The following is a 21,953-nucleotide window of genomic DNA, read 5'->3' as shown; positions in this document are numbered from 1 at the left end:
GAAAAATTAATTGCGTCATGCACAAAGTAGATGTCCTAACTGACTTGCCAAAACTATAGTTTGTTAACAAGAAATTTGTGGAGTGGTTGAAAAACAAGTTTTAATGACTCCAACCTAAGTGTATGTAAACTTCCGACTTTAACTGTATGTATGTATGTATGTATATACAGTGCCTTCGGAAAGTATGCAGACCCATTGAACCCGATGGTAACTCTGACAGAGCTCTAGAGTTCCTCTGTGGAGATGGGAGAACCTTCCAGAAGGACAACCATCTCTGCAACACTCCACCAATCAGGCCTTTATGGTAGAGTGACTAGACGGAAGCACATGACAGCGCGTTTGGAGTTTGCCAAAAGGCACTTAAAGTCTCTCAGACCATGAGAAACAAGATTCTCTGGCCTGCTGAAACCAAGATTTAACTCTTTGGCCTGAATGACAAGCGTCACATCTGGTGGAAACCTGGCACCATCGCTACGGTTAAGCATGGTGGTGGCAGCATCATGCTGTAGGGATGTTTTACAGCAGCAGGGACTGGGAGACTAGTCAAGATCGAGGCAAAGATGAACGGAGCAAAGTACAGAGAGGACCTCAGACTGGGGCGAAGGTTCACCTTCCAACAGAACAACGACCCTAAGCACACAGCCAAGACAACGCAGGAGTGGGTTCGGGACAAGTCTCTGAATGTCCTTCAGTGGCCCAGGCAGAGCCCGGAGTTGAACCCGATCGAACATCTCTGGAGAGACCTGAAAATAGCTGTGCAGCAACGCTCCCCATCTAACCTGACAGAGCTTGAGAGGATCTGCAGAGAAGAAATGGAGAAACTCCCCAAATACTGGTGTGCCAAGCTTGTAGCGTCATACCCAAGAAGACTCAAGACTGTAATTGCTGTCAAAGGTGCTTCAACAAAGTACTGAGTAAAGGGTCTGAATACTTACACTACCGGTCAAAAGTTTTAGAACACCTACTCATTCAAGGGTTTTTCTTTATTTTTACCCTTTTCTACATTGTAAAATAATAGTGAAGACATCAAAACGATGAAATAACACATATAGAATCATGTAGTAACCAAAAAAGTGTTAAACAAATCAAAATATATTTTATATTTGAGATTATTCAAATAGCCACCCTTTGCCTTGATGACAGTGTAGTGTATTAAGATTATGATGGTGTTAAATGTTTTTCATGAAGAAATGGAATGTTGTTTATGTTAGTATCAAGAGGGAATGTTTTAGGTGTAACGCCACATACAACAGACAGGAAGTGTGTTGTAGACAGGGGAGACTGGTGATTGGCCAGAAGAGGGAGCATCATTGTTTATAAATAGGGGGGAAAACGAAGGAGAGGGCAGAACGAGCAGCCATTCTGAGGCGTCGCTCTCCGGGTGTCATGTCACCTGTCACTTATGCTGAAACTTGTGATCTGAATAAACTTATGATCAAGGATTCAGTATGAGCAGACTCAGCAATAATTGCCACCACTCACTCGATACGACAACAGCTTTGCACACTCTTGGCATTCTCTCAACCAACTTCATGAGGTAGTCACCTGGAATGCATTTCAATTAACAGGTGTGCCTTCTTAAAAGTTAATTTGTGGAATTTTTTCTGAAGAATCTCAAATATAACATATATTTTGATTTGTTTAACCCTTTTTTGGTTACTACATGATTCCATATGTGTTATTTCATAGTTTTGATGTCTTCACTATTATTCTACAATGTGGGGAGAAAAAATAGAGAAAAACCCTTGAATGAGTAGATGTTCTAAAACTTTTGACGGGTAGTGTTTGCAAATGTGATATTTCTGTTTTCTATTTTTACTAAATTAGCAAAAATGTCTAAAAACCTGTTTTTGCTTCGTCATTATCCGGTATTGTGTGTAGATTGATGAGAGGGAAAAAATTTTTTTACATTAATTTTAGAATAAGGCTGTAACGTAACAAAATGTGGAAAAAGTCAAGGGATCTGAATACTTTCTGAAGGCACTGTATGTATAGTATGTATGTATGTATAGCTTTTTAATTCCAGCCAACCTTCCTTTCTCAGGTAGTTCATGTTTCCTCTTTCAGAAAATTTTCATCAGGAACTCCCTCTTCCTATTTACACAGGAAGATCGTCAAGGACATCAACCGCCCGAGCCACGGCCTGTTCACCCCGCTGTCATCCAGAAGGCCAGGTCAGTACAGGTGCATCAAAGCTGGGACCGAGAGACATCAACCACCCGAGCCACGGCCTGTTCACCCCGCTATCATCCAGAAGGCCAGGTCAGTACAGGTGCATCAAAGCTGGGACCGAGAGACTGAAAAACTGCTTCTATCTCAAGGCCATCAGACTGTTAAACAGCCATCACTAGCACATTAGAGTCTGCTGCCTATAGACATAGACTAGAAATCACTGGCCACTGTAAGAAATGGAACACTAGCCACTTTAATAATGTTTACATATCATTACTCATCTCATATGTACAGTATATACTGTATTCTATACTATTCTACTGTATCTTAGTCCATGCCGCTCTGACATCGCTTGTCCATAAATGTATATATTCTTAATTCATTCCTTACTTAGATTTGTGTGCATTGGGTATATGTTGTGAAATTGTTAGATATTGGCCTGTGTCTGCAATGCACTCCATAATCCTATTTTTTTGTAGTCAGCCTGGAAGGTAACTGCCCACTTCTCCACAAACTGCCTTCTGACAGCATGTGTCTAGTCTGTTTTGTCTGACTGTTCGGCCTTCATTCCAACCTTTCGGTGCAGTCAACAATCAATATCATGCTAATTAATTTGACACTGAGTAATGTTTTGCATCTCATGAAATATATAGTTTCTGTTTTAATGGCGTGCTGGTACAAGAGTGCACAGCTCATGCTAATTAAGATATAAACATTTAGAAAATATTTTTCATTATGTTTCTATTTATAGCCCTATCTAACAAGTCTGTGGCCTCCACTATGTGTTTAATATGGTGACAACGCTATCTAACAAGTCTGTGGCCTCCGCTATGTGTTTAATATGGTGACAACGCTATCTAACCTCTAACTCATTGCAATTTGAACCCTCTGGTAAATGTGGATAAGTCTAACGTTACCAAATACATGAAATGCTTTTTTCATGTTATTGCTTGTGTAGTAGATGGGGGATCTGTGAAACTCACTCCTCAGCCTGAAGTGTCTCCACTTGAGCTGTCAAATAGAAGCATTAGCATTAGCATTAACTATAAACTTAAATGAACATCCGGCATCATATGATACAGTTAAAAGGCAATAAACACTTAAAGGCCCTGAACAGTCAAAATCATGTTGTTTATCGAATTGGATGATATTTGGATGAAACCAGTTCAAAGTAAGGTGACTAAAGTTAGAAAAATTATTGTTGCTGGAAGACTGATGAAGTTAGATCAACAAATGACTAGCTTCATCATCTGTGTCAAAAGCATGATTTCAGGAAGTGAGTTACTATTGGCTTATACCCTATGAATGTGACACGTAATTTTCCAGGAAATAGCAGTGCAGTTTTTTTACTTTTGTAGGCTTTTTGAAACGTAGCGCAATGGTCTTCAGCTCAAAAACGTCATAAAAGTCATCTGGCAGAAGTAATCTGGGCGTGAGGAAATAAAAGCATGTATACGTTTTTCCAGATCAGTGACTGAAATAAAAGACTTGACTTTAGCTATATTTCTTAGATGATAAAGGCAGGATTGGACAACCTATTTTAACATGCAGCTCAAGCTTTAGGGTCAAGGGTCAAAGAAGACACCAAGGTTTCTGGCCGCAGGCTTTACATTTGTGGACAAGTGACCAAGGTTATCTACAATCTGAGTTCTAGCAAGGTGGGGACCGAATAAAATCAACCTCTGATTTCTCATCATTGAGCTGGAGAAAATTGTCAGACACCCAACATTTGATGTCAGCAAGACACTCGTGAAGGGAAGCTATGCTAGCTTGGTCACTGGGTCTGATTGGTAAATAGAGCTGCGTGTCATCCGCCTGGCAGTGAAACTGAATGTTATGATTGCGGTTGATGTCACCAGGGTGAAGCATATACAGGGTGAAAAGGATGGGGCCCAGAATTGACCCCTGAGGGACACCATAGTGAATAGGTGCTGGGGACAATACTGGACCACCCATGCTCACTGAGAAATGTCTGCCACAAAGATATGACCTGAACCAGTCGAGGGCAGAGCAGGGCACCAACAACAACAACACACTAAATTGTTTTAAACAGAATTTTTCGAGTTGTGGGAGTTCTCAGAGACCAGGGTAGATATCTCATGGAATACTTGAAGTTGGGTGACCAAAGTTAGAAAAATGATTGTTGTAGTCTCTCTAGAGAGAGCGTTTTAATTTCTTGGACTGTGCTCTCGTCTTCACTGGAGCCAAGGTTTATTGTTTGGTGTATATCTGAAAACATTTCCCAACCTAGCATCAGGGCAATTAGTAAGATTTGGGATATAAATGTAGTATGATACATTACATTATGAATGGAATAGCAGTCTTACAATATCACATGAATTGGAGGACATATCGTATGATACGTCTTACCCTGTCGTACGATATCATACGAATTGGAGGACATATCGTATGATACGTCTTACCCTGTCGTACGATATCATACGAATTGGAGGACATATCGTATGATACGTCTTACCCTGTCGTACGATATCATACGAATTGGAGGACATATCGTATGATACGTCTTACCCTGCCGTACGATATCATACGAATTGGAGGACATATCGTATGATACGTCTTACCCTGCCGTACGATATCATACGAATTGGAGGACATATCGTATGATACGTCTTACCCTGCCGTACGATATCATACGAATTGGAGGACATATCGTATGATACGTCTTACCCTGCCGTTCGATATCATACGAATTGGAGGACATATCGTATGATACGTCTTACCCTGTCGTACAATATCATACGAATTGGAGGACATATCGTATGATACGTCTTACCCTGTCGTACGAAATCATACGAATTGGAGGACATATCGTATGATACGTCTTACCCTGTCGTACAATATCATACGAATTGGATGACCTAATGTATCACACGTCTTGAAGGACATGTAGTATTACATTTCTTATTCTGAGACCAGGTGGCTTGTTGTGTCGTATCGACAAAGAACAGGAGAACGACAAAGGTTAGGAAGGGGTTAAGGGAAGAGTAGCTAAAATGCTACAGTTGTCCCCGACGCGACTCGAACATGCAACCTTTGGATTACTAGAGGGTCGCAGTATCCACCCATCCATCCTTCCCGACCAACCTCCCTACTTTAGTTTCTGTCTTAAAGGGCAACTCCGCCACTTTTCAACCTCATTTTCATTATCTCCAGCACAATGCCAGTGTCTACAAATGTGAAAACTGCACATTTCTACATTTTGTAGAAGAAAAAATATATAAAGTTAAAAAGTTCTGCCCGATGACATCATCAAAAGTTAAAAACAGTGATTTTCAAACGCTATGAGATTCACGTTGACGTGGGAAGCGAGAAGATCCCTCTGGTTAGAAACTTGTTGTAGGTTTTGAAAATCACAATTTTTCATACTTCAAATCCTACCCTGTGATGTCACAGAGAGTAATTTGTTAGGACCTTTTTTTCATAGAAACATTACATTTACATTTTAGTCATTTAGCAGACGCTCTTATCCAGAGCGACTTACAGGAGCAATTAGGGTTAAGTGCCTTGCTCAAGGGCACCTCAACAGATTTTTCACCTAGTCGGCTTGGGGATTAGAACCAGCGACCTTTCGGTTACTGGCACAACGCTCTTAACCACTAAGCTACCTGCCGCCCTTAACCACTAAACATGCCTTTTTCACATACGTAGACACTGGCATGAGATAATGAATAGGGGTGGAATTTCCCTTAGGTAACCAGGAAAGAGCTACATAACCATACCATTATTCAATTTGTAACGTAACATATCACACTCACTGGAGGGGCACACATTTTACGTTCCAAACGTCTGTTTAATGTGGAAGGGCTGACATTTCCACACAGTGTAATTCTGGCAGCGATCTCAGAGTTATTAGACTGAATTTATTCACTAAAGCGTGTTTGTGGATGGAGAGAACATTCGTGCCATGCAGACTTAATGTTGAGTAAGCTGTCATTATAAAACTGCCATTTTACATATTTGAGGTATTTTGGCTGGGCCTTGAGAGGATCAGACAGTAACTCTTGATCCAATACATTCTAAAGGTGCTGTAGACGACTCAGCCTGTGGTCGCCAAGTAGTTTTAGCACCACAGACAGGAGTTTGGCTGAGATACCCCAGCGCCTTGGCTCATGTCAACATTGTTTCCATATTTCTGTAAGCGTTCTCCAATTCCAGCGGGATCCTCTTACTGCTCAGACATAATGAGAGAGAATCACAGAACTGGTGAAGCTTGAAGGACCTAGCCTAGAAGATGCAGCTGACTGGCCTCTATCCAAAGTCCCATCTAGGTATCCCATCACTTCCTCTGTCCAGAGTCCCATCTATCTATCCCATCACTTCCTCTGTCCAAAGTCCCATCTATATATCCCATCACTTCCTCTATCCAGAGTCCCATCTATATATCCCATCACTGCCTCTGTCCAGAGTCCCATCTATATATCCCATCACTTCCTCTGTCCAGAGTCCCATCTATATATCCCATCACTTCCTCTATCCAGAGTCCCATCTATATATCCCATCACTACCTCTGTTCAGAGTCCCATCTAGCTATCCCATCACTTCCTCTGTCCAGAGTCCCATCTATATATCCCATCACTTCCTCTGTCCAGAGTCCCATCTATATATCCCATCACTTCCTCTGTCCAGAGTCCCATCTATATATCCCATCATTTCCTCTGTCCAGAGTCCCATCTATATATCCCATCACTTCCTCTGTCCAGAGTCCCATCTATATATCCCATCACTGCCTCTGTCCAGAGTCCCATCTATATATCCCATCACTTCCTCTGTCCAGAGTCCCATCTATATATCCCATCACTTCCACTGTCCAGGCATTGTAACCGATCACTTCCTCTGTCCAGGCATTGTAACCGATCACTTCCTGTGTCCAGGCATTGTAACCGATCACTTCCTCTGTCCAGGCATTGTAACCGATCACTTCCTGTGTCCAGGCATTGTAACCGATCACTTCCTCTGTCCAGGCATTATAACCGATCACTTCCTCTGTCCAGGCATTGTAACCGATCACTTCCTCTGTCCAGGCATTGTAACCGATCACTTCCTCTGTCCAGGCATTGTAACCGATCACTTCCTGTGTCCAGGCATTGTAACCGATCACTTCCTCTGTCCAGGCATTCTAGCCCATCACTTCAGGCAGGAAGACCAATTAGGATGCTGAAAGTGTTAAAACACCTCAACAACAGCAACATATAAAACAACAGTAAAAACAAGCATGTACTTTGACCTCCGTAAACACAGGCCAGCGACTGAGGATACAGGACACAGCAATAGCATGTACCTCACCTTTCATTTGGTCTTGGCCAGTGGAAACAGATCAACTTTGCGAAGTACTTTAGATGTTGTTTTCATGTCATTATGATGCTATTGAAGTATATGTCCTCTTTGGACAAGAGACATGCTGAGATGTGGCACCATTGTTCCTACACTCACATGCACCAAATACAACAGGTGTCGACCTTGCCTTGAAATGCTTACTTACAAGCCCTTAACCAACAATGCAGTTTTACGAAAAAATAAGAGTTAAGAAAATATTAACTATATAAACGAAAGTAAAATAAATAAAAGAGCAACAATAAAATAACAATAACAAGGCTATATACAGGGGGTACCGGTACCGAGTCAATGTGAGGGGGTACAGTTTAGAAGAGGTAATTGAGGTAATATGTACTTGTAGGTAGGGGTAAAGTGACTATGCATTGATAGTGAAATAGTCCTGAGTTGTGTTTCACCAAACAGAAAAAAAGACTGAAACAAGGAGGGACTATTTTCGACCCCAAAAAAAAGGTTTTTATTGCAAAATGTTTGAAGATGTTTTTCGTTGCATGCCCTAATAAACATTGGCCTTGCTATTTATTGCAGATCTCCAAACAACATGTAGTATTACTATTCTCCAATAGAGGGCACTAAACGTACGCAAGAAGCCATTTTTTTTGCCTGCCACTGCAAAGGTTACTGGAGGTGCCTGATAGAGATCCTGGAGGGAAATGGGAGGAGCCTAAAGCATGTCCAAAACAAACAGTTAAATAACCCCAGTTAACCTCTCCACCCTGATCTCTGTGAGTCAGCATGTAGGGAAGGGTTCCCCTGACAGGTGGTTGGCTAGTCTATTTATAGACAACGTGTGCTAGTGTTTTAGGAAACGGGGGATCAATGCAGGACTCAGGAGGGGCTTCCTTGTTATTTCATAGTGTTGATGTCTTCACTATTATTCTACAATGTAAATAATTGTAAAAAATAAAGAAAAACCCTTGAATGTGTAGGTGTTTCCAAACTTTTGACTGGTAGTGTACATGTAGGTAGGGGTAAAGTGACTATGCATAGATAATAAACAGCGAGTAGCAGCAGCGTAAAAAAAAAAGGGGGGGGGATCAATGTGATTTTAATGTGTGATTTTAATGTGTGATTTTAATTATTATCTATGTTCTTTTTTCATTCATCCTTCTTGGTTTTGTTTCTTTGTTCAGACAAGTATTTTATTTTATTATTTTATGATGTCATGCACTTTGTTACTTGTGTGAAAAGCCGTATATAAATAAAGTTATTATTGTTATGACTTTTAACAGGTTTCATCAAATATCATCCAATTCCATTAACGTGCTTTTGACTGTTCTGTTAAGTGTATATTTATCGCCTTTTAATTGTATCCTATCCCTGGCAGAAATGATTGTCCCTCAGGGATGTAGGAAGTTAATTGAAATGTATTGTTAATGCTAATGCTAATGCTAATGCTAATGCTAATGCTAATGCTAATGCTAATGCTAATGCTTCTATTAGGCAGCGCAAGTGGAGACACTTCAGGCTGAGGGGTGAGTTTCACAGATCCCCCATCTGCTACGCAAGCAATAACATGAAAAAAGCCTTTCTTGTATACGGTAACGTTACAATCATACACATTTACCAGAGGCTTCAAATGACTTAGAGGCTAGATAGCTTTGTCAGCATATCAAACACATAGCAGAGGTTTCAGACTTGTATGAGAGGGATATAAATATATCCACAGTGGTTGAAATGAAGGCCAAACAGTCAGTCTAAACAGACTAGACACATGGTGTCAGAAGGCAGTTTTTGGAGAAGTGGGGCAGTTACCTTCCAGGTTGACTACATTGCAGACACAGGCCAGCTCTCAGAACACCTGGATTGATGTTAATTAACATGTCAGCTGAGTAGGGGGTTCTACTAAGCTAACATATGGAATTGTTTTAAGATGGTCATACCATGGATCATTTAGCTATTTGATTTAGGTATACAAAAATATATGTAAAAGATATTTGATCAAATATTGAATTTGGACTTTCCTACTAGCTCCTGAGTGGCGCAGTGGTCTAAGGCACTGCATCGCAGTGCAAAACTGTGCCACTAGATCCTGGTTCGAATCCAGGCTCTGTCGCAGCCGGCCGCGACCGGGAGACTCATGGGCGGCGCACAATTGGCCCAGCGTCGTCCAGGGTAGGGGAGGGAATGGCCGGCAGGGATGTAGCTCAGTTGATAGAGCATGGTGTTTGCAACGCCAGGGTTGTGGGTTCGATTCCCACAGGGGGCCAGTATAAAATAAATAAAAATATGTAAGTCGCTCTGGATAAGAGCGTCTGCTAAATGACTAAAATGTAAATGTAAATGTACTATAGCCCATAGAGGCGGAAGGGTGCCATAGGCGTAAGCAGTGGATTGAGAGCAGCCCATGCAGACAAACAGATATCTCTCTCTTAAACTGACACATTTCCAGAAATACAGAATGTCCCTACTGTAAAATATGGTGGTGGGTCTTCGATGTTATGGGGTTATTTTACTTCCACACAAAGTGTTTGGAGGCATTATTTCATGTTATGGAACCAACTTAATATCTTCATTAACATGAAATTGATTGAATTGCTTGTAACCCAGTTGAATACATTTTACATTTACATTTTAGTCATTTAGCAGACGCTCTTATCCAGAGCGACTTACAGTTAGTGAGTGCATACATTATTTATTTTTTCATACTGGCCCCCAGTGTGAAGCGAACCCACAACCCTGGCGTTGGAAACGCCATGCTCTGCCAATCCATGCCGGCCATTCCCTCCCCTACCCTGGACGACGCTGGGCCAATTGCGCGCCGCGTTTGGATAGGTAATTCCAAAGTGAAAAATCTACTTGCTACAACATGAAAAAATGGGTTGTATATACACTGAGTGTACCAAACATTAGAAACACCTTCATAATATTGAGTTGCACCCTCTTTTGCCCTCAGAACAGCCTCAATTTGTGGACCGCAAGGTGTCGAAGATGTTACACAGGGATGGCTGGATGTCCTTTGGGTGGAGCACCATTCTTGATACACACGGGAAACTGTTAAGCGTGAAAAACCCAGCAGTGTTGCAGTTCTTGACACAAACCGGTGTGCCTGGCACCTAGAACCACACCCCGTTCAAAGGCACTTAATTTGTCTTGCCTATTTACCCTCTGAATGGCACACATACACAATCCATGTCTCAATTGTCTCCACGCTTACAAATCCTTCTTTAACCTGTCTCCTCCCCTTCATCTACACTGATTGAAGTGGATTTAACAAGTGACATCAATAAGGGATCATAGCTTTCACCTGGATTCACCTGGTCAGTCTATGTCATGGAAATAGCAGGTGTTCCTAATGTTTTTTATACTCATCCTTGTTTGTATTTAAGTTATTTATTAGGTTTAACCAAATGGGAAACATATTTATTATGTTTAACCAAAGGGGAAACATTATATATTAGCTTTAACCAAAGGGGCAACATATTTATTAGCTTTAACCAAAGCGGAAACATTATTTATTAGCTTTAACCAAAGGGGCAACATATTTATTAGCTTTAACCAAAGGGGCAACATATTTATTAGGTTTAACCAAAGGGGTAACATATTTATTAGGTTTAACCAAAGGGGTAAAGTTATTTATTAGGTTTAACCAAAGGGGAAAAGTAAGTTGAGTGTTGAAATAAATAGGATGCAACTTGAAATATAGGTTGGTTAATAATAAAATATGTTTTATTTTCACATACACCAGATAGGTGCAGTGAAATGTGTTGTTTTAAAGGTACAGCCCCCCTGGAGCAAATTAATGCCTTGCTCAAGGTCACTTTGACAGTTGCGTATTAGCACCAGCGACCCTTCAGTAACTGGCCCAACACTCTAACTGCTAGGCTACCTGACCCCCCTGATGGCATTGGATCATATATTTGGTTTCAACAAACATAGCTTTTGTCTACTGAGAAAACCAAACTCATTTACTTGTAACCACTTTTTTTATGTCGATCCAAAGAGTAATTGTTTTACATAGAGGTCAAGGCCATCAGGTCTTCAGTCGTCCCAGATATAACAGCTGCCATAGAGGTCAAGGCCATCAGGTCTTCAGTCGTCCCAGATATAACAGCTGCCATAGAGGTCAAGGCCATCAGGTCTTCAGTCGTCCCAGATATAACAGCTGCCATAGAGGTCAAGGCCATCAGGTCTTCAGTCGTCCCAGATATAACAGCTGCCATAGAGGTCAAGGCCATCAGGTCTTCAGTCGTCCCAGATATAACAGCTGCCATAGAGGTCAAGGCCATCAGGTCTTCAGTCGTCCCAGATATAACAGCTGCCATAGAGGTCAAGGCCATCAGGTCTTCAGTCGTCCCAGATATAACAGCTGCCATAGAGGTCAAGGCCATCAGGTCTTCAGTCGTCCCAGATATAACAGCTGCCATAGAGGTCAAGGCCATCAGGTCTTCAGTCGTCCCAGCTATAACAGCTGCCATAGAGGTCAAGGCCATCAGGTCTTCAGTCGTCCCAGATATAACAGCTGCCATAGAGGTCAAGCCAATTACCACAACAGCAGTTAAACTGGACAACCTTCTACTCAACGCCTTCTGGTCAACTCATTCCCAGGCAGACAGGAACACTTTCCTTTTCCCCCGTGATTTAAATCAATCTTCCAATTGTGCGAATGGATGTGAAGTGTTTCCCTTCTAGACATTGGTCATTGGCCTCGAGCCATCTAGTAGATTGGGCTGTCACTTGTCCTTGACTCTTCCAAAGGCTTGGCTAGGACGAGTCCCCTGCTCCCCCAGACCCAATGTGTGGGATTCCCAGTTATATTTATGTTCTCTGTGTGACATGCCTCACCTACTGTCATTATTTACAGGTGCTAGATGTTAGAGTGGGACGGGGTTTTGCCATTAAATGCCCAGTATTTTCCCTGTGTCCGTGTACAGGTCGGCATGCTCTGGGAGGATGAGAGCTGGGACGGTGTGGCCTAATCGCAATTCCATTAACAAGTTTGTGAGTCTAAAGCGGTCCGAAAAGAAGCAGGCCATATCCTCAGATGGGAGCAGATCTGCCAACAAAGCATCGAAGCAATGGCAAACTACCTTAGAGATTGCTGTGGAAGCTGGATGTATTTCTGACACTGAACACGGCCATATTGGGCTCGTAACTCATCTGTTGCTTTGGTATGCTTCTTGTAACTCTGCCATCGACTGTATGGGATGAAATTTGAGTTTCAAGATCAGCTCAGCAGCTGTGGTTTGATAATTTGATATTTCTATGTCAGAGGGTCACATTCCGAAACGACTTTAAGCTGCATGTATTTCTGACACACAGTTTCAGAACATGGCCATTGGCCATCGAGAAGTTCACTGACGGGGTAATAATTTGGACTACTTCTTGTAACATTTTGTATGTTTGTCCAAAGAACTGTAAAGCTTGCTAAAAAACACAACAGCTCCCTATTTGATCCATGTGTTTATCTTTGTAAATTTATGAGATTAATATTATATTTAGCCCTCCATTGACTTCACACTGCATGCTGAAAAGTGAAGGGGGAAAAAAGTATTTAGTCAGCCACCAATTGTGCAAGTTCTCCCACTTAAAAAGATGAGAGAGGCCTGTAATTTTCATCATAGGTACATGTCAACTATGACAGACAAATTGAGAAGAAAAAAATCCAGAAAATCACATTGTAGGATTTTTAATGAATTTATTTGCAAATTATGGTGGAAAATAAGTATTTGGTCACCTACAAACAAGCAAGATTTCTGGCTCTCACAGACCTGTAACTTCTTCTTTAAGAGGCTCCTCTGTCCTCCACTCGTTACCTGTATTAATGGCACCTGTTTGAACTTGTTATCAGTATAAAAGACACCTGTCCACAACCTCAAACAGTCACACTCCAAACTCCACTATGGCCAAGACCAAAGAGCTGTCAAAGGACACCAGAAACAAAATTGTAGACCTGCACCAGGCTGGGAAGACTGAATCTGCAATAGGTAAGCAGCTTGGTTTGAAGAAATCAACTGTGGGAGCAATTATTAGGAAATGGAAGACATACAAGACCACTGATAATCTCCCTCGATCTGGGGCTCCACGCAAGATCTCACCCCGTGGGGTCAAAATGATCACAAGAACGGTGAGCAAAAATCCCAGAACCACACGGGGGGACCTAGTGAATGACCTGCAGAGAGCTGGGACCAAAGTAACAAAGCCTACCATCAGTAACACACTACGCCGCCAGGGACTCAAATCCTGCAGTGCCAGATGTGTCCCCCTGCTTAAGCCAGTACATGTCCAGGCCCATCTGAAGTTTGCTAGAGTGCATTTGGATGATCCAGAAGAGGATTGGGAGAATGTCATATGGTCAGATGAAACCAAAATATAACTTTTTGGTAAAAACTCAACTCGTCGTGTTTGGAGGACAAAGAATGCTGAGTTGCATCCAAAGAACACCATACCTACTGTGAAGCATGGGGGTGGAAACATCATGCTTTGGGGCTGTTTTTCTGCAAAGGGACCAGGACCACTGATCCGTGTAAAGGAAAGAATGAATGGGGCCATGTATCGTGAGATTTTGAGTGAAAACCTCCTTCCATCAGCAAGGGCATTGAAGATGAAACGTGGCTGGGTCTTTCAGCATGACAATGATCCCAAACACACCGCCCGGGCAACGAAGGAGTGGCTTCGTAAGAAGCATTTCAAGGTCCTGGAGTGGCCTAGCCAGTCTCCAGATCTCAACCCCATAGAAAATCTTTGGAGGGAGTTGAAAGTCTGTGTTGCCCAGCGACAGCCCCAAAACATCACTGCTCTAGAGGAGATCTGCATGGAGGAATGGGCCAAAATACCAGCAACAGTGTGTGAAAACCTTGTGAAGACTTACAGAAAACGTTTGACCTGTGTCATTGCCAACAAAGGGTATATAACAAAGTATTGAGAAACTTTTGTTATTGACCAAATACTTATTTTCCACCATAATTTGCAAATAAATTCATAAAAAATCCTACAATGTGATTTTCTGGATTTTCTTTTCTCATTTTGTCTGTCATAGTTGACGTGTACCTATGATGAAAATTACAGGCCTCTCTCATCTTTTTAAGTGGGAGAACTTGCACAATTGGTGGCTGACAAAATACTATTTTTCCCCACTGTATACTGTGAACCACAGAGAGATCCGGTACAAGCCAGCACATTATTTTGACCTTGTCCTCACAGTGATGACATTGCTGACATTGGCCCCCATAATAGATTTACCATGAGATATTAGAGACACATATTTCACTCAGATTACACAGACCAACAAATAATTAGAAAACAAACCACATTTTGGTAAACTCCCATATCTATTGGGTGAAATACCACAGCGTGCCATCACAGCAGCAAGATTTGTGACCTGTTGCCACAAGAAAAGGGCAACCAGTGAAGAACAAACACCATTGTAAACACAACCCATATTTATGTTTATTTATTTTCCCTTTTGTACTTTAACTATTTGCACATCGTTACAACACTGTATATAGACATAATCTGAAATGTCTTTATTATTTTGAAACTTTAGTGAGTGTAATGTTTACTGTAAATATTTATTGTTTATTTCACTTTTGTTTAATATCTACTTCACTTGCTTTGGCAATGTTAACACACGTTTCCCATGCCAATAAAGCCCTTAAATTGAATTGAATTGAATTGATATGTGACCTGGAAAATAAGATATGAATGAACCGAGTCCAGCTCGGTTGTTTTGTGGATCCATGCCACAGCGTGTGACGTGTCATATATTGTGACTGGCTGTGACAGTTTAATGGATTGAATCATGTTAAAAGTGCTGTCGTGAGCCAAGGCTCTTGGGCGTCTCAGGCAAGCTCCTGTCTGTGATGATTAAACTACATTGCGAGCCTGAGTTGTTGAAAGCACCATTAAAATGTCTTGGATCAAGAGTTAATGTCCGAACCTCCGAAGGCCCTGCCAAAATATGTTAAATATGTGACAATGACAGTTTTATCATGTCAGTTCACTCAACTGTTTAATGACGTCTGGCAGTTAACAGTATCTCAGAGGCCTGCAACTCCTGTTCTGGACAGCCCATCCACATGGTATGCAGGCTCATATTACATCCCAGCACCATGTCCCTCAGATACAAAAACACAGGTCATATGTCATGCCAGATCTTTACACATTAAAATAACTTGAATGTCATTAGCTCTTGGTCTGCATGGTGTGAATGTTCTCTCCACCCACAAACACGCCAAGTAAATATATTCTGTCTAATAACAGTGGCATCGGTGCCAGATTTAGGCTGTGTGGAAATGTTGGCAGATATACCAAACAATAAACCTTGGCTGAAGTGAAGACGAGAGCACAGTCCAAGAAATGAAAAGGCCTTGATGGTCCTTCCAGATGGTCAGTCCAGTCCAGCCCCCTGCTCAACTAGTGCATTAAGCAGCTCCCCGCTATGGGTCTTCTTGTACTGATGTGCTGGGTGGACACTGCTCACAAAACAAGCAGGGTGTATTCAGGTGAAATGTTCTGAACGTTGCTGATAGAAATGTATCCAATAGAGCTGACATGATTCTCTATTCTATCTGACAGACAGTCGTATCTATTCTTTAAAACACATTTCTGTCTGAACGTTCTGTATGGATTCACCCTATTGAACATTCATTTAGCTGCACCATATTAGACACAAAGAACAACTGTTTGAATGTAGAGGTTTTGAAACGGAAAAGATGTGATCGACATTGAAAGCTGTGAAATGCCTGACTTTAAAGAAGACCTTGCTCAGATACATGTATTAAAGATCATTTTAACCAACGTCTCTGCTGATGGTGGCTCCTTCACAAGTTGCTAGAGCTGTCTTTTAGAAAGATATTAAAACTGTAATGTGAAGGATTAATTAAAATGGAAATGGAAAGTAATCTGTTACTTTATTGTAATTATCCCCTATTCATTTTATAGCAGTTTTATTAAAAACCAGCTGCTAAACGGTTAACTTCAGAGTGTAATAGAAGTTTGAGGCAGCTACATTGCTGTCAGAAATATGAGTGGATAAGATGATTGAAGCACTGTACTGATGTTATGTAAGCCTTAAGAATCCCACTGGATGGTTTTAGCCAACTGAAATGTGAGACCAATAAAAGCCCCTGCAGCATCTTCAATAGATCAGACTGTAGATAAATAACTACACAGTTGATTGAACACTTTGATGAAGCTGTAATTGAAAGCCTAAATGTTTCTGTTCCAGCTTTTAAATATTTATTTAATATGGTTTCACCAGGGTGATAAATCACAAGCATGAGGTGACTGAGGACACAGTTCAGATGTGTTGACAAGCAAAATAGAAAAACATGGGTCAAAATACACATATTAAGTTGTTGATAAAGATTAATGTTACTCAACTAAATCAGGTCAGACTATTATGAAATGTTTTTAGTGGTAGTGGGGTAACATGGACTCCATTACAGTATTTGAGGGGCAATGGTAGTAACATTGGAGTCAATCTGATAACTCAAACTTTTGATACTGTCATCATTATTAGTAATGACATCTCTTACTGATGTTAATTCAATTCAATTCAATTCAGAGACAAATATGACATTAAAAAGTCATGTAATGGGAGTGTTTGCGCTCCTGGAAGTTGGTGGCGCTAGTGAGACACAGAAATACAGAGGTCTCTCATCCCATCCATTTCCTTTACCAGAGTGGTCCATAATTAACTTTTGCTTGGTTGGCACTTTCAACCAGATATAAGCAGGCTGAGACCCCAGCATCCATAAGTCAGATCCCTTCCTTCTCTGTGGTAAGACTCTCCACCTCCTTAGATGTTTCCATTTGTATCATTTTTTTGCGCTCAGCATCTGAGTCAGTAGCTAACTGCACTGTTGGAATTGACTTCTGGACGGACTTATTTACATGTCCCTTGTCAGATTTTACAATATGCAATCAAGTGGCATTCATTTAAAATGTTGTTTTGGGGGGGAAAAAAGGTTTTTGCTTTAAATGTGTTTTACTTCAAACCTGTAGCTTTTATTTAGGGTCAAATGTAGTGCTCCTGCTGTTTGTAAATTGAGGGGGTGGTCTAGAATGTAACTGGGTTTTCAGGGGTATTTATTTGAATTCTTGACAGAATGTGTAGTAAAGTGAGTTGCCATTAGGAAAATGAATGTTACAAGTTGCACCTGTAGTTGAATTGGCCGTAATGATTGTGTTGAATGATGCCATTCAAAACGGTTTTTGTGCGTATTCACAACACCCTAATGTTTCCCAGGGTCCTCCAAGAAGTACAAATTCATCTGTAGGAGGGGAAAAAGAAGGTGAGACAGTTTGAGTCTTCATCAGAAAAGTGACAAATGTTCTGTGAGAGATACCACTCACAGCTCTGTTGACTGGGGAAGAAGCACCACAGAGTCAATCATGTTTCTTGTCTCATCTCTTTCCTAGTGATCCGTCACCATGAGTACGGACGCGGAGATGCAAATCTACGGCAAGGCTGCCATATACCTCCGTAAGCCTGAGAAGGAGAGGATGGAGGCACAAACCGCACCGTTTGATTCAAAGAACGCCTGCTATGTGGCAGACCCCAAGGAGCTGTACCTTAAGGGTCTGGTCACTGCAAGGGCTGATGGGAAGTGTACTGTAACAGTCACGCATCCTGACGGCACTAAGGAGGTAAGCCTGATTTGTGCAATTACTCCATTTCTTGAAATAAACATCAAAATTATCCAAACATGCCAACAGGCAAATTGAAATCAGTAACAAAAGATAGATTGAGAAGGATTCCTCTGGTTTTTTTGTAAGCAGAATATAACCTTCAAACACATACATTTTATCGCTGCTAATTACAAATGTATATGGACTAGTTAAGAATCACCATGTATGTGTCAGTGAGGATAACAAAGTAGTTGGATTAGATGGGGGTATGCAGTTAAAAATATATATTTAAAGATTGAACGGATGGATGAATAGGTGGATGGATGGATGGATGGATGGATGGATGGATGGATGGATGGATGGATGGATGGATGGATGGATGGATGGATGGATGGATGGATGGATGGATGGATGGATGGATGGATGGATGGATGGATGGATGGATGGATGGATGGATGGATGGATGGATGGATGGATGGATGGATGGATGGATGGATGGATGGATAGATGGATGGATGGATGGATGGATGGATGGATGGATGGATGGATGGATGGATGGATGGATGTCCAGAAGTGCATGTTTTATGTACCTTTATTTAATCAGGGAGTCACCATTGAGACCAGTGTCTCTTTTACAAGTGAGCCCTGCATATACAATTTAATAAAATACGTCAAAATCAATTACAATATAAAACTATAGGTTACTGAGCAAGCAATGCGGGGGGCAGCACACTTGAGCAGACCCAGCTCCAATTGGTCAGCCCCTGTGGATATCTAGGTATCTATAGAAAGTAAGGCATCAAGGACTTATTTTTCTGTGAATTACTGAAATACAAAATGTTGACTACCATTTTCAATCTGCAAAATTCCTGAATCAGCGTTCAGCCCACTCTCAGAGATACAAGGGTTAGATGCTCTTTCAAATTATAGCCAGCTGGAATAAAAAGACGATTAAATGCATCAATGATAGCATTTTTGTCCGTAATGGGGCCAGAGTCTGAATGAATTTGTTGGGTCAGAGAGGAGGAAGTGCAACCCATCAGAGATTTGACAGTTTTCCAGAATTTAGCCGGGTTCCCATTACAATCAGAAAGAGTATTTACAAAATAATCAGATTTAGCTTTCTTGGTCAGTCTTACACATTGAGTCCTCAGTTGTCTAAAAGATTACCAATCCGGGCCTAAGCCTGTGTTCCTGGCCTTGACCAAGGCAACAATTCTCTTATGAATGACTTCAGATGAATCAGTTTTGAAGGGGCAATGATTTTCTACAATAGTATTGAAGATATTTGGAAAAAAGCTTAAAGACAAATCAGGTTCAGGAATAGCTGAGATACAGTCAAGGTCACTCAATTATAGATCATGTAAAAAAAGCTTGTTCACTAACGTTTTTTAAGTATTTCTTAATGATTACACGAGGCTTAGATTTATAGATTTTCACATTACTGACACAGAAAAAACGGGGAAATGGTCACAAAAATCCTGTGGGAAAACCCCACCAGCAACATATTCATCTGGCGTTATTGTGAAAATAATGTGAAAATAAGATAAATCAGGGTAGATTTCGATGGATCTTTAGGATTTGGCCGTGTAAGCTCAGTTATCAGCTGAGACAGGTTTAGCTCAGAGCAAATATATTTCAGTGTATCTGACACTGGCATCCTCCAGTCAATAAAATCACCCATCATAAATAGTTCAGATTGACCACACTTAGATACCAATTCAGATAAATTGTTAAGAGCACATGAGAGAGCCGAGGGGGGGTGATGAACTCCCATTAGTGTCAGCTGGTTATTATGACCAAGGCCCACGTTAAGAACGAGACAATCAAACTGCTTAGGGACAGAGGTAGCAAGAGATACAGAAACATTTAAATTGTCCTATGTTGATATGGAGTTGTCATTCCTCACTGTCTTGGCATTACCGTAAGCTTCCAGCAGAGGGTTAGCTGCGTTGATCAGATTCTTAAGAGGCCACTGATGGAGACAAAAACAAGTTGCTCAGAAACTGGTAAAGTGGTCAAGTTAGTTTTCTCGATTGCTTGAACACTTTTCTTGAAACAGGATTCACAGGTGGAGAAAAAGTTTACACAGCCAAGAAAACTGGAATGTGTTAAAAAGCCACAACCTTCCTATATTTTGCTGGGGTCAACTTCCTTCTTGGATCTCAAAGTCCATAAGTGGTTATGGATGGATTAATGGATGGATGGATTGATGGATGGTTGATGGATGGATTGATGGATGGATTGATGGATGGATTGATGGATGGATTAATGGATAGATTGATGGATAGATTGATGGATGCATGGATGGATGGAAGTTAAAATATGCTTTAGAGAGTTATCTACTGTTTTCTAGTCTAGGTTGGAACAGTTTGCTGGTAATATCTGATTTCAGTAACCTTGAATGAAAAATTTTCCTAAATGAAATTCATAATGATGCTATGAATTCAATAATGTACCCAGAATGTTGCTCGAGTATGATAAGCAATATGTTTTTTGGTTACAGACCAGGAGAACCAGTCCGTCCTGATTACGTGAGTTGTGTACTAAAAATCTCACTTGAGAAAGTGTTTCTACTGCAATATGTTGGGTCACTTGGGTGTGATGAAAATATATGACATAATGAATGGATTAGGCTATGCGTAATAATAAGTTGATGAGTGGGAATATTTGTTAATTATTTACTTATGTAAGAAACCAGGTCAACAGTGTATTTTTCAATGCTATTTCTTAGTGAAAGCTAAAACTAAAACCCCTCTTTCTCTGTCATATTAACCAGTGGAGAATCCGGTGCAGGAAAGACTGTCAACACCAAGCGTGTCATCCAGTACTTCGCCACCATTGCAGTTTCTGGTCCCAAGAAGGAAGCAGAGCCAGGCAAAATGCAGGTAGGTTTTACCTTTCTAACACATTTCAGTTTGGTGGGCTGTGTTCAAGCGATTGAGAAAAACTAACTTGACCAGTTTCTGAGCAACTTGTGTTTGTCTCAATCAGGGGTCTCTTGAGGATCAGATCATTGCAGCTAACCCTCTGCTGGAGGCTTACGGTAATGCCAAGACAGTGAGGAACGACAACTCATCTCGCTTTGTAAGTATGAAGGGCATACTGTGAGAAAGTGACCTTAGATTGGAAACAATTATTTCAGTAGTTCCCTTTTGTTATATCAATAGATGTCCAACATTCTGTAACATTTAAAGGGGTCTATCAAAGTTAAATGTTAGATGTATTTAGTTGACCTATTTCTAACCCCCATGCTCTACTATAGGGTAAATTCATCAGGATTCACTTCCAAGGTAGCAAACTGGCTAAAGCTGACATTGAGACCTGTGAGTTGATTAGGATTTTTTCTCAATGCTTTACTAAATTCACACAGATTTTTTTTGGGAGATCATGATTCTCTAATTCTCTCTCTCTCTCTCTCTCTCTCTCTCTCTCTCTCTCTCTCTCTCTCTCTCTCTCTCTCTCTCTCTCTCTCTCTCTCTCTCTCTCTCTCTCTCTCTCTCACTCTCTCGCTCTCTCTCTCTCTCTCTCTCTCTCTCTCTCTCTCTCTCTTTTTGTCAATCTCTCTCTCTTTCTCTCTCAGACCTGCTAGAGAAGTCCAGAGTGTCTTTCCAGCTTCCCGATGAGAGAGGCTACCACATCTTCTTCCAGATGATGACCAATCACAAACCTGAGATTGTTGGTATGGCAAAGTAGAGTTACGATAGATTGCCATAGATTTTCTATTATTACCAAAATTACTGAACATTCCGGTAACTTTGATCAATTACCGATAGCTTTGAAACCTTAACAGTGATATAGTTGAGTCCATCTATTGAGTAAAGGAAGGAGAGATACTGTAAAGGTAGGACAGC

At 41.1% G+C, this 21,953-nt stretch overlaps 1 protein-coding gene across 1 annotated transcript in view; it reads left to right on the top strand.

Annotated features, from left to right (window-relative positions):
• LOC311116039 (myosin heavy chain, fast skeletal muscle-like) overlaps positions 1-21,953 on the top strand; it is a gene marked incomplete at both ends in the record, with an annotated part of 109,577 nt that overhangs the window by 70,594 nt on the left and 17,030 nt on the right. The window contains 4 exons of the mRNA XM_084191173.1: positions 20,879-20,987; positions 21,094-21,186; positions 21,365-21,425; positions 21,683-21,781. Of these exons, the coding sequence (XP_084047299.1) occupies positions 20,879-20,987; positions 21,094-21,186; positions 21,365-21,425; positions 21,683-21,781 (362 nt within the window). The remainder of the gene's footprint in view (positions 1-20,878; positions 20,988-21,093; positions 21,187-21,364; positions 21,426-21,682; positions 21,782-21,953) is intronic.

Source organism: Coregonus lavaretus, assembly GCF_964263955.1.
Source record: "Coregonus lavaretus genome assembly, contig: HAP1_SCAFFOLD_386, whole genome shotgun sequence".
NCBI lineage: Eukaryota > Metazoa > Chordata > Actinopteri > Salmoniformes > Salmonidae > Coregonus > Coregonus lavaretus.
The sequence above is the reverse complement of the archived record's forward strand: the minus strand, read 5'-3'. Positions and strand labels throughout refer to the sequence as shown.